Below are 18,900 nucleotides of genomic sequence, written 5' to 3'. Positions count from 1 at the left end.
ATGTCTTGTGGCACAAACCCCATGCCATTTCTATTGCCTTCCTCTGAACTGCTTCAAGAATTCTTTATGTCCTTAGCAAGATATGTCATCCAAAACTGAACAAAGCACTCCAAGTGAGGCTTCACCAATGACCTATACAGGGGCACCAATACCTCCTTTATTCAGATGGTTGTGCCTCCTTCCATGTAGCCTAGCAGCCTTCTGGCTTTGACCACCGCCTTGTCCCATTGTTTCACCACCTTGAAATTTCTACATAAGTTTGCATTATTGATAATATAAGTGAAAGAATAAAGACAAAAGCATGAACTTGTTCCCTTACTTTTTTTTGTTTTCTAAGTCTCCTTTCCTATATGCAGTAGTAACCCCTTCATTCTATAAGAGGTTACCTAAATTTAAACACCTTATACACACTTAAATTTGTAGAATATTGCCACCCATGCAGGTAAGTGTACGCTTAGACGTGTATACTGTAGTAGCACACCTAAATGGCATTCTATAATCCTGCACTGTGGCAGACTGCAATTAGAAGGGTGTTGAAAGGGAAGAAGAATGTGCAGGGGTTAGGAGGTGACCAACATTTAATGGACACATCTTATAAAATAATGTAAATATATTTAGTTGCTAACATTTACACAAGTCATAGAGCTCTCATAAATGTGGGTACCTCAATTTTTCTGTATGTTCTTATAGAATATGCTCACTATGAATGATAATTTGGTGTCTAAATGGTGGTGCCCGGTTTTCGAACTGCCTCATAAATGTCATGTATATTGTGTTTTCTTGCGAATACATGAATGCATCTATAATTATGTCCACTTGTTTTAAAAGTTCTTTCTGTGTCCACTTTCTGGGTTAGATGTGAGATGTTGCACTACACTGAGTTTGACCGAAGTTGCCGGCATCTAACATAAATATTAGGGTTTTTGTAAACTGCTAAATCCTTTAAAAGTTTCTGCATGCTTATAAATCCAATTGTGTAAATATCTGAAAATGTTCACTTGCATGTGTCATCAAAATGATGACATATAATACTTCTTTGTGCCCAGCAGAGAGTCTCTAATTGCAACACTGAATACAAGTTGTAAGTTCTATATCACTGTTAATGATGCTTTTTGACATTATAGTTCTGTGACCTCTGCTTTTTTATGACACAGTTTATTTTGCATATACTCTCTATTCATGTTTAAAAGACATGAGGCCCTCACATTTTGGAGGGATTGTGATGGAGTGTACAGGAAGTTGCCAGTTCCTCTTAACAACATCCCCTTACAAGGTCACATTGAAAGGCTGGACCCTGGAATACTTAGTAGGGAGGGCATGGTGCACTCAGGGCAGTTAAACCCACAAAAGGGAGACAAGGCAGGAAGGCCCAGGGAAGGAAGGAGCCACCCTCCAGCATATGTAGCTACCATATACGGGTAAAATACCAGCAGATTCCCAAGGTAGGAAAAGGGGCTTTGTCTGAACTTTGGAAAACTGAAGTTTTGTGGCTTGCCTGTTTGTTACTGCTGAGTTTAAGCTGTTTCCCTGTGCACACTGTGAGGTTCCTGTGCCTGACAGGAATCAGAACTTTGTTTTTCTTTGTTGGAGGACTACAGTTAACAACATGTGAAAGAAAGGAAAACTATCCTTTAAATTTGATCCGGCTCAACTAACAACATTTCTTACTTGAAGGCAGAATAGGGGCATTTAAACATCTACCCATTGATTATGTTTAAACGCTCTCAAACACTGACCTGTTATCTTTACTAGCTCCATCCTGATAAAAATACTTCAAATATATTCCATTTCCAACACCTTGTTTCCAATTGTGGACTTGAGCATGAAGTTAAATGTTTTTCTTGCAATTTATTTTTATTTTCCTTATATCAGTTTTGCAATGTATTGCTTTTCAAACAAGTATGTACTTGATTATAAAGTGTAAAATCTTAAAATAAAAATTAAAAAAAAAAAAAATTATAAAATAAACAAAACTTGTGTTCACTTTTTACCCACTGTTTGGCTATGTTTTGTGAAAGCCCGCTATCATAGGGAATTACAAAGAATAATATAGGAGTTGTGTTGCCAGCATGAGACAAAGCAGTACTGTGGCCCATTTGAACTCATGCTACTAAGCTGCCAGCAAGAGATGAGGTGGTACAAACCTGCAATTGTTTACAAGAAGGAGAAGATAGCTTATAACATTGAGGCCTCCACTATTCTTTCCTAATATTCCAATGATACACTAAAATTACAGATACTTTGAATTGGATGGTCTTACAGAGAAATGGGCTAGTACATCAATAGGCTTATTTTCAAAAGAGAAGGGCGCCCATCTTCCAACACAAATCGGGAGATGGGCGTCCTTCTCTCAGGGTCGCCCAAATCGGCATAATCGTAAGCCAATTTTGGGCATCCTCAACTGCTTCCAAAGTTCATGGGGGCATGTCGGCACCGTAGTGAAGGCAGAACTGGGGCGTGATTAAGAGATGGGCATCCTTGGCCAATAATGGAAAAAAGAAGGGCGTCCCTGACGAGCACTTGGCTGACTTTACTTGGTCCATTTTTTCTTGCGTCCAAGCCTCAAAAAGGTGCCCGAACTGATCAGATGACCACCGGAGGGAATCAGGGATGACCTACCCCAGTGGTCACCAACCCATTCCCACCCAAAAAAAAAAACTTAAATTTTTTTTTGCCAGCCTCAAATGTCATACCCAGCTCCATGACAGCAGTATGCAGGTCCCTGGAGCAGTTTTAGTGGGTGCAGTGCACTTCAGCCAGGCAGACCCAGGCCCATCCCCCCTATCTGTTACACTTGTAGTGGTAAATGTGAGCCCTCCAAAACCCACTGTACCCACATGTAGGTGCCCCCTTCACCCCTTAGGGCTATGGTAGTGGCATACATTTGTGGGAAGTGGGTTTTGGGGAGCTCAGCACCCAAGGGAAGGTAGCTATGCACCTGGGAGCAATTTGTGAAGTCCACTGCAGTGCCCCCTAGAGTGCCCAGTTGGTGTCCTGGCATGTCAGGGGGCCCAGTGCACTATGAATGCTGGCTCCTCCCATGACCAAAGGGCTTGGATTTGGTCATATTTGAGATGGGTGTCCTCGGTTTCCAGTATGGCCGATAACCGGGGACAACCATCTCTAAGGTCGACCTAAATGTTGAGATTTGGGCGTCTCCGACCGTATTATCGAAACGAAAAATGGACGCCCATCTTGTTTCGATAATACAATACAGGTTTCCCCGCCCCTTCACAGGGCCGTCCTGTGAGGACGCCCTCATGAAACCTTGGGTGTCCCGTTCGATTATGCTCCTCCAAGTCATCAATATTTACCTATGGACAAGTGGACTAAGCAAAAAGCCAATGAATTGCGCAGATTTTTGCACTTGATTAAACGGGCCTCCTCACTAGCCACATGGGCAACTGGGCCAACCACTTCAAGTGTAAAAAATGGATTAGCTCACTTGTCCGTAAGACCATCCAATAGAGTTGTATACAGTGATGCTAATAGATCTAAAGAAACCCATCTCACCAGGTCTAAGCCTAAGAACATTGGGATGGTGGAAGCAATACTAGAATAGTCTTTGTCACTTTTGGTGAACTGAGTGTAAGCAGTAATGTGGAAAGATACTCTGATGAATTTCATTCCTTTGAAGTGTGGGGTAAACCAAGAGTCTACAATCACTACTACTTTTCAGTATTTATTTAAAATCATTTACTCAGATATTTCAGATATAGGGTTAAGCATTTCTTCATGATGATGGATGATCATCTGTTAGAAATAAAGGATCAGGTGAAGTGCTTAGGAGTGGAACTAGACATTGATTTGAATATGGGAAGGTAAGTACAGCCATTTTGTATAGTTCCATCAATGACAGCTACATCTTTTTCTCCCCTTTTTAGAACAGAAAACTTTTGCCTTGATGCTGCATGTGATAATGATATCACAATTAGACTACCGTAACATCCAGTTTTAGTCTACCAAAGACGGTAACGAAGAAGCTTCAATTTATCTAGAACATAGCCAGGTGGCTAACTGTATTAGGGTGGCAGAGCTCTATTGACTTCTTGTAGCATGTCAGATTTGTTTTAGGGCCCTGTCTTTGACCACGCAAGTTTTATATAGGTTAGGTCTACAGTATTTGAAAGAGGAATGGAAGGTTGATGCATTAAACCATATTTTGCAGTCACAGGTTCGTTTGTTATTGGAGCTTCCTGCTTCAGTTCAAAGGATAGCAGCAGCAGCTAGAGGTAAAAACCCTTAATCTTACCGTTCCTCGTGAATGGAATAGATTACTGGAAGATATTCGGCCAGAACAGTCAGTAGGGGGCTGAAATGTGTTTTGAAGATTTATTTTTTAAATCAGTGTATATGGGTAAGACATTGTGCTTTCTTTTGTTTAGGAGTAGGGTTTTTATTTCTTAACAGTAATTTGTGAGCTGGGTGTTTTTTCTTTTGTTTGTTTTTTATTGCTACCATGCAGCTTGTAAGTCAATTTAACTGACTGATGGGCCTATGCTCAAAACCTAACGCCGGTGCTAGAGGTAATTAGTGCTGGTATTAGGGTTCACAGAATGTTCAGGAAGCACTAACCGCTGGGGGAGAACTGCGCGCCAAAGATTAGCGCAAATGGTATGTAAATGCAGGGGGTCTTTTACTAAGGCGTGCTCACATTTTTAGCGTGTGCTAAAAATAGGCGCACGCTAAACGTTAGAGACGTCAATGCATTCCTATGGGCGTCTCTAATGTTTAGCGTGTGCCAATTTTAGCGCGTGCCAAAAACGTGAGTGCGTCTTAGTAAAAGACCCCCTTAATGAGGTGCTTAGCTATTCCTTCCCAATGCTTAGAAACAGTGTACAAATGCAACACTGCCCTTACCGCTGAAAGCTTAACGCCAGCTGATAACATCCCTTATTCTGCATGAGTCAAAGCTGCTTCTTTTAATTTAACATCAAACACTGCCCCCCCCCCCCCCCCCCCGCTACTAAAGACAGAAGACTTATGAGGCTGGGCTGAAAGTAGTTTCCATTCAGTAATAATATGATATTTAATAATAAAAGTTAACAATATAATAAAATGACATTTTGCATCTTGGTCCAATAAAAGAGATTACAATTGTCAAAATAGTGGCTGGTTTTATTCTGGTACCAGCACGGAAACAGCAAAATAGAAACCCAAACTGTAATGACTAAGTGATTGCATTGCAGAAGTTTGTTTATGCAAAGGGTAAATAATGCCAAAGTAAAACAAACAGCATATATTACTTTAGAAAATATTGTATTAGCATGAGTGCCAGTTTGAATTTAGAAATTACACATGTGAAAAAATAACTTCATGGATAGGAATGGTAAGGAGGATAACTTTGCACAGGTTGTCTGTAGAAAATAGACTTTTTGATCTGTGTATTTAAAGTACACCAGTACTTTTCTAAAAGGCTGCATATTTGCTAAGACTTGTATGAATACATAAAGGGGCAGGGTAGAAGCCTATTCTATAAAGGAACATAGGTGTCTATTTTCCTTTATGGAATATGATCATTTGGTGCCTAAATACTGTTGTTCTGTTTTAGAACTGCCTTCTAAATATCTTGTATGTTCTGTTTTCTTGGGAATGTATGAATGCATCTGTTGTTATGTCCACTTGTTTTGAAAGTTCTTTCTGTGACCACTTTCTGGGTTAGATGTGAGATCTTGCTCTGTACAAACTGAAAGGAGGGTGGGGGGAGGGTTAAACTGTGAAATCCATTACAAGTTTCTGGATGCTTATAAATTCTATCGTGTAAATATCTGAAAATGTTCTTTTACATGTGTCAAACTGATGCCCAGCGCAGAGTCTCTAATTTGCAACAATGAATACTGCACCAAATTTTTGAAACTTCTGTGCTCAAATCTGCAAAATTCTGCATTGTTTATTTGTATTCCATTTGCACAGAATTTCCCCATTATAAGGCCTGTCTTTTCCCTTCTCCCTTCTCAGGCTCTGGTCTCCCCAGTTCTACCTCTCACTCTGCAGTTCTCTCTCCCTCTAATTCCCAGGAAGACCCCTCACTCTGCCCCCAAAGTCTTCTCCTACATGAAATGCCCCCACCTCTCATTCTCCTCCCCCCCAGTGCACTTCTTTACCTCTTATTCTTCCTTTCACCAAGCACACGCCCCTAAATCACATTCTTTCTTCTTCTCTTCCTAGCTATCATTCTCTCTCCCACCATATCCATGGCAAACCCTTAGCTTCTTCTGTCCCCCTCCCATCCCCAATATAGACAGACTATCAGCTTTTACTGTCCTCCATCCCCATCCCCAGAAACCCCAGGGCACACTCTCAGCTTTCACTGCTTCCACCCAGTGGGGCCACTGGGAAGCCTTGGGGGCCTGGTCCCCTCACTTTTGGCTCGGGACCCCTTTGCTTCCTGGCTGACGAGGATGCCAAGCCTCATGAGCTGAAGACCTCTCCTGCCTGACTTGCACCTCCAGCAGCACTTATTCATCAGGCCCGCTTCATCGCTAATGCCGGCTCTCTCACTCATGCTCACTTCAGCTCTGAGTATGCATGAGAGAGCCAGCATTAGATATGAAGAACCTGCTGAATAAGTGCTGCTGCAGGCATGACTAGGCAGGAGAGGTCTTCAACTGGCAGGGCTTGACATCCAAGCCAGCTCAGGTATTTATATGTTGAGGAGCTGATGGCAGAGACTGGGGAAGGGGTGAGGGGAGAGAATTACATCTACCTTGGGCTAAGGCCCATCCAGAATTGGTCCTCTGGCTACACCTCTGCCGCCACCCCCACCCCCGAAACCCCAGGGCATGCTCTCACTTTGCTTTGCTACTCTACTCCCCCCTCCCCATGGTACACTCACCTTGCTTTGCCCCCTTCCATCCTCCCCATGGCACATCCAGCCAGCATCTGCTTCTCTCCCCCCCTCCTCCACAGAGATCATGTGACTGGAGAAGGAGGAGGAAGTGAATCGCTGAATATCTGGTCACTTCCTTCTCGTCTGCTGGCTTAGACCTGACTGTGTTTATGAACCGCACAGTTCACATATACAGTTGGGTCTAAATTGGCAGAGGAGGAGGAAGTGACCCGATCTGCAGCAGTTCACTTCCTCTTCCTTCTACCAAGCAATCTCTGTGGTGGAGGGGGAGAGAGCAGCTGATGCTGACAGCTTCTCAGAATTCATAACAGCAAGTGCGGAATTCTGCATGTTCTGCAGGGGTGGAGAATTCTGTACAAATTCTGCACTGTGCAATTGCGCAGAATTCCTTCAACAGTAAATATGAGCATAACAAGTCAGATGCATACCTATGTTTTAGGTAGAGGCACTTAAAACTTGTGACTAAATTCAGAAGATACACACATAACTTATAGCATTTTATAAGTTACACATGAAAATGTGTGCCCTGCCTATGTCCCACCCAGACTCTGCCCATATAAATGTCCATCTTGCACTTACACACTATAGGTGATATACATACAGATATAGAATAGTGCATAACTCAGCATTTTGTACATATCTGTACACATAAACCCACATAAAGCCATCAAAGAAGCATGTATACTTTATAAATGAAGATATTAAAAGAAAGTGGCATTACTAGGGGTTTCTTAATAGGTAATGCTACATTACCATACATTCACTATTCTGCGCATTCATCAGCTCCCATCTTGACTACTGTAATGTGGTTTATGCAGTTATCTCTAAATGCAAACTTAAAAGACTCCAAACCCTCCAGAACACTGTGGTATGTGTTCTATATAATACAGAGAAGTCCTTTTACAAAGGCATGGTAGCGTTTTTAGCGCACGCTAAATATAAGCGCATGCTAAACGTTAGAGATGCCCATATATTTCTATGAAGTCGGCAAACGGCACCCTTATAATTTCAAATAGTGAAGGGAGCATTCAATTACTCTTTATATATACGCTCAACCTCTCTGCTAATTTATCTCTGAATGTATACAGGTCTATGTGATCAGACAGTCATAATAGGATCATCAGATCAACGTATCCACCTCTTAATTGGCTAATACATTTCTTCATGAGCCAAGCATATTTATAGAGGGGATACCATAATCCTCATTAATCTGATTCATATTTTTTATATTTTTAATCTTTTTAATCTTTTTTATATATAGTTTTAGTCCATTAATTGCCTTCATAAACATTTCCAAACTTCTTCTTAATCACAGTTCATTCTATTCCGTATGCATGGCACCCTTATAATTTCAAATAGTGAAGGGAGCATTCAATTACTCTTTATATATACGCTCAACCTCTCTGCTAATTTATCTCTGAATGTATACAGGTCTATGTGATCAGACAGTCATAATAGGATCATCAGATCAACGTATCCACCTCTTAATTGGCTAATACATTTCTTCATGAGCCAAGCATATTTATAGAGGGGATACCATAATCCTCATTAATCTGATTCATATTTTTTATATTTTTAATCTTTTTAATCTTTTTTATATATAGTTTTAGTCCATTAATTGCCTTCATAAACATTTCCAAACTTCTTCTTAATCACAGTTCATTCTATTCCGTATGCATCAAACTTGTTCAAGAGTTAATACTTATAAACTAAGTATTAACTCTTGAACAAGTTTGATACATATGGAATAGAATGAACTATGATTAAGAAGAAGTTTGGAAATGTTTATGAAGGCAATTAATGGACTAAAACTATATATAAAAAAGATTTAAAATATAAAAAAATATGAAAGGGATTAATGAGGATTACGGTATCCCCCATATATTTCTATGGGCATCTCTAGTATTTAGCTCGTGTTAATCATTAGCATGCACTAAAACCACTAGTGCACCCCCAAATTGAAGAGATCACATCATCCCCTCTTTAGAAAATTTTATACTGATCTACCAGGCTACTTAGCCAAACTGACAATTCCTTATTCTCCCACTTGACTACTACATTCAACAAATGATCATAGACTTGTTCTCCCTAGTCCCTCTCGAGCATATTTGGAATCCACGAGGAAAAGTGTTTTTTATTTTCTGGTCCTCTTCCTGTGGAACAGTTTACCCCTTTCACTAAAATCAGAAACCACATTTAGGGACCCCTTTACAAAGGCACACCAAAAGTGGCCTGCAGTAGTGTGGGGGGGTGTGTATGGATGTGCACTGGACAATTTCTCCACTGCATCTGAGAAAGGGGGAGGGGGTGTTTGGGCCGGGAAATGGACATGTGGCAAAATGAACACCCACACGCATCTGTTTATGGCCTGAGCCCTTAACGCCACCCATTGACTTAGCGGTAAGGGCTCATACGTTACCCACGCAGCAACCGTCCAGCACGTGTCAACTGCCGATTACTGCCGGGAACGCCCCAGCGGTAGAAAATAGAAAATTATTTTCTACCGTGGGTTTTCGGCATGCGCCAAACTCGAAACTACCGCCAGGCACATGTGCTGGCCAGGCGGTAATGTCAATTTGACGCGCACTGTACACGTGTAGGCCTTTACATGCCTTTGTAAAAGGGTCCCTTAGTAGCTTCAAAACCGGTCTGAAAACCTACCTTTTCCTTAGTTATAAACTGATTTCCCTAGTCTACAGATAATTACTGCAGTCTGTTAGCTTGATTAACATTAACAAAATGAACAGTGGATCCAAAAAATTCCTCTCTCAGATGGTGTTTCTTGAACAAAGTCTTTATTCAAATCTGTAAAAATTGACCCGACACGAGTCATGTTTCGGCCTTAAAGGCGAACCACGTTTGACAGTAAGGCTGTGAGTTGCAGCACATCAGATGTGATATCTCATATAGTTTGACAAACGACTGAGAGACAATCGTTTTGTCAGATAATTATTGTATCAATAAATCAATAGACCCCTGACGCAGGCCTTTAAGGCCAAAACACGACTCGTGTCGGGTTGATTTTTACAGATTTGAGTAAAGACTTTGTTCAAGAAACACCATCTGAGAGAGGAATTTTTGGGATCCACTGTTCATTTTGTTTGGCTTTCGTTTCTCCTGTGGAGAGGTCACCTTCTGTACATGTTAGCTTGATTAGCATAGCAGAATGATTATTTTATTGACTTCCTCTTATTTCTCTCTCTCTCTCGCTTTGCTTTTGGTGACTGCGTCGTGTGATCGATGAATCCTGTTCTATATTTTATGAAGTTTCTTCTTACTTTTGATTTTTGATTGTTCCTCACTTGCTGTGTATAAGGGTGATTTTTTTTTCAAATCAAAATAAACAAACTGTAAGACATGATTGTACTATTAGCAAATTTTATAATCTTTTCTATTAAGAAGCAGTCCTCCAGCCTTTTGTAAAGGGTGGTGGTTTTGAGTGCCAGAGAAGTGAGCACAATCCTCTATCAAGCTCTCCTCCAAACCCCATATCCAATGTGACAAGTTATGTTTATGTGGGGGGGGGGGGGAGGCAGGGTAATTGCATGGGCAAATGTCAATGGGAAAATTACCTGAGTTATACATATTGTTCTAAAACACCCAATGCATGTCTAAACCACACCCCTGGTCATACCTCCTTTAAATCTCTGCATGCTGCCACGTAGTCACCTTTTCTAAAATCATGTCTTACATGGATTTGCCGATTTACATGTGTAAATTCACTTTTCAGAGGGTAAAAGGAGACAAAGACAGCATACTAAAATCTTCCTAAATACCTATTTAAGTCAGTTTATACATAATTCTGGTCCCCAAACCAAATTTATGGTATATATTACAGTGTTCCCTGATACTTGCTTGGTATCTTTAAATCCAAAGTTATAACGCATCTGCTTGGGATCTTTCTCTAACAGCTAATAAAACTGACTGGAGGGGGAAATGGGGGTTTTTTTTTCCAATAAATTCCATCCAGCTAGGAAACCAAATGTAAAAACACACTGGTCTCTCAACTAACTAGTAGACCGATAACTTACAATCCAGCACAGCCTACATATGGAAAATGCATTTATGACCGCCAGAAATAATGTAGCAGCAAACCACATTAAAGCATGTGAACCTCTCTTTCTCCCTTGGACACACCTAATTTATGGCATGTATTTTCTTTACTAACACCTATAGCTGGAGTTGTAGCTATCATTATTTCCAAAGTTTCTTCTAAATATCTATGGGGGAGGGGGGGAAGTGCTGAAGTAAAGGAAACTGCCTGGTCTTCCTATGAACCTTTATTGAATACTTCCAGACCTAAGCACACCACATTTAACATCTGTGAAGAAATGTCAACTGTACACCGTCTAGAGTGGCATGCATTTCCATCATGGAAAAAATGCATATAAAACAAAGATTATAGTATTCTGAAATGTAAATTGTTGCACTTGAAAAATTATAAAAATGAAAAAAAAAATCTTGCTGGCAGGCCCCAATCTGAAAAAGTTTCTGATGATTTTGAAAAAAGAAAACCTGAAAGCAAAGACAGTCCAGGCTTCTAGGTGAATAAAGATACCAGAAAGTTAAAAAGCATTGTTTATGCTTTCGATTACATTAAAACAAATGAACTCTCACTAATAAATCAAAATAACATCATATCTTCCTCAAACATGCGTTTAGCTACATATTTATATAAAATTATATTAAATACCCAAGCTCCTATGTTTTTGAATACCTAAACTAGGGGTAATTTTGTAAATGGAAGAACCACCTCCAGCACCCCCCCCCCCCTCCCCCCCCCCCCCACACACACACGTGATTAGACATTTTTTGTTTGCAACAGCTTAAGGTTTTGGACGCTCCTACCAGTTTCCCCTACAAGGCAGAAACATACTTCATGAGTTTGTTCAAGGTTCGCCTCTGTTAACTCTTTTGGGAAATGTGGAATGTTTTGCTTCTTAAATAAAACAAACCACAGAAGTAAACTTTATGTGAGAGCTGAACAGCTGTCTGAAAACTTACTTCATAACTTGCTTCAATTTTACTTAGCTGAGCGGTAGGTGAACAATGGAGAGAGCACATCTGTTTAGTTACTAAGATATAAATCTACTGAGCGTATCCTGAGTGTGGGATTTAGAGTGGAAATGTTCACACAGCTGGAGTGATTGGTGTTTCTCTTCACCTTCCTAAACCAGTTGGTCGTTAAATTAAGAGCTCCACAGAGGTAACTGGAAATGAATGAAATTATTAAGGGGTAATGAATAGACATCAACGCCACATGACGGGGCGAGAGAGATCTAATAAACAACCCTTCCTTACAAAAAAAAAAAAAAAAACAGGCATGTCAAGTTCGGTTTTGTGATATACTGGGCGCCTTCGAACAACGCTTTACAGTGACATTGGATTACGATGTAGCCCTCTTCTTTCTCCTTGCATTTTAAAGTTTAGACCAGAGGTGTAGGTAATGGCAAATTATTTGTCTAGCCTGATTGCTTCTATTGCACCAGACAGGCAGGGCCCTTTCTTAAGTGCTCCACACTTCTAAGCAGATACTGTATATACATGTCTGCTTCCAATATTTTATTATACGTATATGCCTTGTACTATACGTATAATAAAATATTGGCATTCTGTTCGTTTTATCTAAGCATTGCCTGTTCTATGTAACTGAGCCAACTAACCCGTTTCAGCGCGGAAGCCACTCCCTACTTCAAAAGTAAAAGAACCACCACGCAAAAGCATGCACTTCTTATCAGAGGATAATGATTGACAGGGCAAACGGAATGACGCTTCAGACGTGGACCTGCTTTCTGCTGTTATGTAGGTTGCTTTCAGTCAGTGCATTGCATTCAGATTTGTTGTCAGGATAACTGCCCATCATGGTGCAATCGATTTTCTTATTCCATGGATTTTTCATAACTGTGCATAAAACACTGTCGCATGAACAGTGCAGTTCTTTCAGTGGGTAAATCATAACATACCACACTTTTGATTGCAAACGAAAAGGCGATCATTATGTATTACCATACATATTGTACTTGCGTGGGGAGGGGAAGGGGACTGAGGTGTTTGGGGAACTCAAAGGATTGCAGCATGGAATGTGTAATGTAAATAATTATGTTCATTTTTTCATTGTGCAGTGGGAGCAGTTTCCTAACCTGGCACGGGGACATTCAGATTTAAAGCATAACACTGAAGAAGTTTAAATACCCGCAAGCTTCGCTGCCTGTGATCAGATAGTCACTGATTTTAAGTCTGAAAATTTCAGTTTAACATAAATAACACATTTCTTTCCTGTCGTCGGAATACAACTCAAAGGAGAGAGAGATACTTACAGGGTAACTGTCCTGTTAGGCAGCAAAGTGGGCTGTAAAGTTTCCACTAACTCTCCTCCACTGCAAATCACTTTGATGCGAATAGTTTGCCTCTCAGGTCCCTTGGAGCGCTCAGCAGTGCACAGGCAGCTGTCAATGATCAGGTTCGGGCAGTTTCTGTTGCTGGAAGAGCCCCCTGCTAAAGCCGCGACTAAGCCAACTAGGCAGAGCAACTGCATGGTGATGACCCCTGCCCATTACTTATCTTATCCAAATCCTTGGTTTTCTGCTGCTGCAGGGCTGCAAAAACCAAACATTTCCCTTTAATGACAGCAGGCAACTTGTCCTGGGAAGCCCAGTGCCTGCATAGTACAGTGAGGAGAACGTCGAGGACGACTGGCAAGAGGCTGGAGCTACTTTTAAGTTCAGACCGGTTAAAAGCTGCAGCAGTCGGGTTTTTAGCTTGTTTCACTTCCTTCAAATCTCCAGAGGAGGACAGGCCAGTCTCGCAGCACACAACGAACCCTTCCTCTGCTCCTGCTAACCATCAAGCAGTCAAAGTCCCGGCAAAGACATCCCAATAATTAAAAAAAAAAAAAAAATCAAAGACAGCAGGAGAGCAGGGGGTCCTGCCGGCCCGGGGTCTGAGTGCTTCCTCCAGTGTTGAGAGAGAGGGTGATCCCGAGCAATGACGTCACTCCGGGGTCCGCCCCCCCCCCTTTCCTGAGGGTCTCCTCTACCCACCTTCCCAGCCTGATTGAACTTGGAAATATTCACGTGCTATACACACACATAGGAATAAGCACCGTTCACAGCCCAGATCTCTCCATGCCTACTAGCTGAAAAGTACACAGAAGCAAAACTTTCAAGAAGTAAGACATCAACTAATCGTTAATGCCTTTAATTCCTGTCTCTTGGTTTTATTCCGCCCGCAGGCTCTGTCTCGCTGCACAAAAAAAGAGCACCACTTAACATTTCTTCTCATCGCCTTGGTACAAGACTTCTATTCAGGATTTGCCTTTTCCTTATCGGGAATATATGTTTTCTTCTCTCTTATCTTAAAGAATCAAAACTTCAGATCACTGTAAGTGCATGGAAAAAAATATATTGTAAATAATAAAATAGCTCGGATTGCAACGCATCTGTTCCTACTTAATGATTTTTTTTTAAGTTATACAGAAGATTAGTATTGCTATTTTAAAAACAACACACTCATAAGGCTACAAGCTATCACTTTTCAGAAACTGAAGTTTGGATTAAAAATGCAGCTGGCTGGAAATGTGAGAACCATAGGAACTCAGAACCAGGCAAAAATTCAGCCCAGTTACAGAGAATCTGGAGAAAATCAAACAGCTTTACTGTAGAAATGCTGATTCATGGGAGCCCTCTTTCAATCAGATCCCTGTGAACTGGCCAAAAATTGCTCAATTGTTTTTGAACTTTTCCTAAAAAAAAAATAAAATTCAATTTTGGTAACACGGGCAGTGTAAACCTCCCATCCCCTCTTTCCAGCCCCCCAATACAAGATATAAACCAGAAATTCGTCATGGCATCAAAAAAACAGCCCACAGCCTGAGACCATAAGGTGCAATTCAATCATTGCAGTGCAATCCTGACCTAACCCCAAACTAGGATTTCCTCTATCATCTGCTGCCCAGTGCAATTTAGCTGGGCAGCCAGTACACACCACCAAACTGCCACACAATTTGCTAGCTAAGCTGGCTCCTTTGCAGAACCTCACTGCAGTTCCAAGCTGAAAGTCCTTCTCCACCATAATTGTTTCTGAGCACCAGGAGTGACTTAGTGGTTAGTATACTGGCCTTGATATCCAGAGGTGGCCAGTTGAAATCCCACTGCTGCTTCCCATGATCTTGGCCAAGTCACTTAACCCCCCATAGCGGGGATGGGACGACTTCCCTATGAAAAAAGACTAAGGAGGCTAGGGCTTTTCAGCTTGGAGAAGAGGCGGTTGAGGGGAGACATGATAGAGGTATATAAAATAATGAGTGGAGTGGAACAGGTGGATGTGAAGCGTCTGTTCACGCTTTCCAAAACTACTAGGACTAGGGGGCATGCGATGAAACTACAGTGTAATAAATTTAAAACAAATCAGAGAAATGTTTTCTTCACCCAACGCATAATTAAACTCTGGAATTCGTTGCTGGAGAACGTGGTGAAGACGGTTAGCTTAGCAGAGTTTAAATAGGGGTGTCGGTTTCCTAAAGGACAAGTCCATAAACCACTACTAAATGGACTTGGGAAAAATCCACAATTCCAGGAATAACATGTATAGAATGTTTGTACGTTTGGGAAGCTCGCAAGGTGCCCTTGGCCTGGATTGGCCGCTGTCGTGGACAGGATGCTAGGCTCAATGGACCCTTGGTCTTTTCCCAGTGTGGCATTACTTATGTACTTATGTACAAACCTAGATTATGAGTCCTTTAGGGACAGGGAACTACCCAGTTTACCTGAATGTAACTTACCTGGAGTTAGTACTGAAAAGGTGTGAGCAAAATCTGAAATAAAATAAATAAATGCTCCAAGGTGGACCCTTCTTCCAAGCTACAGTAAACAGTACCCTGCAGTGGTGGCCATTTTTGCTGCACAGGTAAAAAAAAAGGCAGAAAATCAACAAGGCCATGAAGTAAAATTGCATTTACCTCATGGCCATGTAGGGGGAAGCACTTACCACCACCCACTGAGGTGGTGGCAAGGGTCCCTGCGGTAACCAGCAGCAACCGGGCAGTGATTACCTCTGAGTCAGCACCATGCTAATAATTACAGGAAATTTTTCTGTAGTGGCGGAAATGGCGCATGCTCAAAGCAGAACTTCTTGCCACACTGTCCTCATTTTGGTTCCAGGGCTCTGTCCTCTCCTGGTTCTCCTCCTATCTCTCCCACCGCACCTTCAAAGTTCACTCTCATGGATCTTCCTCCACCCCCATCCCCTTATCTGTTGGTGTTCCCCAGGGATCTGTCCTTGGACCCCTTCTCTTCTCAATCTACACCTCTTCCCTGGGCTCCCTGATCTCATCTCATGGTTTCCAGTATCATCTCTATGCTGATGACACCCAACTGTATCTCTCCACACCAGACATCACCGCGGAGACCCAGGCAAAGGTATCGGCCTGCTTATCCGACATTGCTGCCTGGATGTCCAACCGCCACCTGAAACTGAACATGTCCAAGACCGAGGTTATCGTCTTTCCACCAAAACCCACTTCTCCTCTTCCTCCACTTTCTATCTCAGTTGATAACACCCTCATCCTCCCCGTCTCATCTGCCCGCAACCTCGGAGTCATCTTTGACTCCTCTCTCTCCTTCTCTGCGCATATCCAGCAGAAAGCCAAGACCTGTCGCTTCTTCCTCTTTAACATCAGCAAAATTCGCCCTTTCCTCTCTGAACACACCACCCGAACTCTCGTCCACGCTCTCATTACCTCTCGCCTGGACTACTGCAACTTACTCTTCATCGGCCTCCCACTTAGCCATCTATCCCCCCTTCAATCTGTTCAGAACTCTGCTGCACGTCTCATATTCTGCCAGAACCGATATACTCATATCACCCCTCTCCTCAGGTCACTTCACTGGCTTCCGATCAGATACCGCATTCAATTCAAGCTTCTCCTTCTTACCTACAAATGCACTCAGTCTGCTGCCCCTCACTATCTTTCTACCCTCATCTCCCCTTACGTTCCCGCCCGTAACCTCCGTTCACAGGATAAATCCCTCCTCTCAGTACCCTTCTCCACCACCGCCAACTCCAGGCTCCGCTCATTCTGCCTCGCCTCACCCTATGCTTGGAACAACCTTCCTGAGCCCTTACGCCAAGCCCTCTCCCTGGCCGTCTTCAAGTCTTTGCTTAAAGCCCACCTCTTCAATGCTGCGTTCAGCACCTAACCCTTACCGTTCAGTGAATCCAGACTGCCCCAATTTGACTGCCCCTATCGGACCGACCGTTCACTTGTCTATTAGATTGTAAGCTCTTTGAGCAGGGACTGTCTCTCTTTGTTAAATTGTACAGCGCTGCGTAACCCTAGTAGCGCTCTAGAAATGTTAAGTAGTAGTAGTAGAACTAATTGGCTACCAATTAAAGAACGTATCACTTTCAAAATCTGCACAGCTGTTCATAAAATTATTTATGGTGAGGCACCGGGATACATGACAGACCTTATCGACCTGCCAATCAGAAACACCACAAAATCTGCACGATCATACCTTAATCTCCACTACCCAAGCAACAAAGGACTCAAATACAAATCCACCTATGCATCCAGCTTCTCCTACTTAAGTGCACAACTGTGGAACGCACTACCAAAAGCAGTAAAAACTATAATCGACCACCTTAATTTCCGGAAAGTACTAAAGACAGAACTGTTCAGAAGAGCATACCCCACCGACCCAACATAAAATACCGGACACTTGCGACACAATGTAACCAAGGACCGTAATGGACATTACCTGACTCTTCCTCCCCTCTCCCTCTCTAAGTTCCCCCAATTGTACATAGCTCACATGTACCTCATTCTACCACAATTCACTTTGTATTCATTCAAACCATGTATTTGTTCAGACCGAAATCGGCTAACGCCGATAACAGCAATATGTAAGCCACATTGAGCCTGCAAAAAGGTGTGGAAATGTGGGATACAAATGCAACAAATAAATTAAATAAATAAAGCACTACCGCCGGCAGCCACGTTGGGCCAGCAGAGGTTCCGGGTGGGGTTGCTGCGCGTCAAATCCTTTGCCGTATGGCAACCCTTTAGTAAAAGGGCCCCCCAAGTGCACAACAAGAATCCAGGTGAAGGAGCCATGCAACACCCCCTCCTGTTTGATGCTCTGACTACAGTTCCATTACTGAGGAGGAGGCTCAACCAGCTAATGAGACCTCTTACCCCAAAGGGAAAAGGTGTTATGCATAGCTGATGCCATGTGAGTCTTTAACCCTGGCTAGGGTTAGTGCAACTACTTACCCCAAAATCCCCCAGTGCTGAGGCTTGTTTTGCTAAATACAGTTCCATAGCACCCTCATTCTGTAACTGGTCACCTAGACGTAGGCGCCATCCCCTGGATTCTATAAATGGTGCTCAAATTTATGCACGCAAAATTGCACACTATCCTGAGATGTGTGCAACTAAATTGTTTAGCAAGCTGATTAGTACCAATAATTGGGTGCTAACAATTATTGGCATTAATTGGCAACAATTTGGATTTGCACATGCACCTTGCTAAGCGCTATACTTCTATACAGCTATAAAGATCCATGTGCAAATCTTACAGCACACAACTCAAAAGGGGACATGGCCATAAGTACATAATTACATAAGTATTGCCATACTGGGACAGACCAAAGGTCCATCAAGCTCAGCATCCTGTTTCCAACAGTGGCCAATCCAGGTCACAAATACCTGGCAAGATCCCCCCAAAAGTACAAAACATTTTATGCTGCTTAACCCAGAAATAGTGGATTTTCCCTGCAAGTCCAATTTAATAATGGTCTATGGACTTTTCCTTTAGGAAGCCATCCAAACCTTTTCTAAACTCTGCTATGCTAACCACCTTTACCACATTTTCTGGCAACGAATTCCAGAGTTGAATTACACGTTGAGTGAAGAAAAATATTCTCCGATTAGTTTTAAATTTACTACTTTGTAGCTTCATTGCATGCCCCCTAGTCCTAGTAATTTTGGAAAGTGTAAACAGACACTTCACATCTACCCGTGGTAGGGACATGAACAGGTCAGGGGCATT

At 42.1% G+C, this 18,900-nt stretch overlaps 1 protein-coding gene across 1 annotated transcript in view; it reads right to left on the bottom strand.

Annotated features, from left to right (window-relative positions):
- Positions 1 to 13,732, bottom strand: part of ADGRA1 (adhesion G protein-coupled receptor A1) — an 816,325-nt gene extending 802,593 nt beyond the window's left edge. The window contains exon 1 of the mRNA XM_030202995.1: positions 13,168 to 13,732. Coding sequence (XP_030058855.1) covers positions 13,168 to 13,385 — 218 coding nt within the window. The 5' untranslated portion in view covers positions 13,386 to 13,732. The remainder of the gene's footprint in view (positions 1 to 13,167) is intronic.
- Positions 13,733 to 18,900: the final 5,168 nt, after the last annotated feature.

The sequence above is a fragment of the Microcaecilia unicolor genome, chromosome 5, assembly GCF_901765095.1.
Source record: "Microcaecilia unicolor chromosome 5, aMicUni1.1, whole genome shotgun sequence".
Taxonomy (NCBI): Eukaryota; Metazoa; Chordata; class Amphibia; order Gymnophiona; family Siphonopidae; genus Microcaecilia; species Microcaecilia unicolor.
The sequence above is the reverse complement of the archived record's forward strand: the minus strand, read 5'-3'. Positions and strand labels throughout refer to the sequence as shown.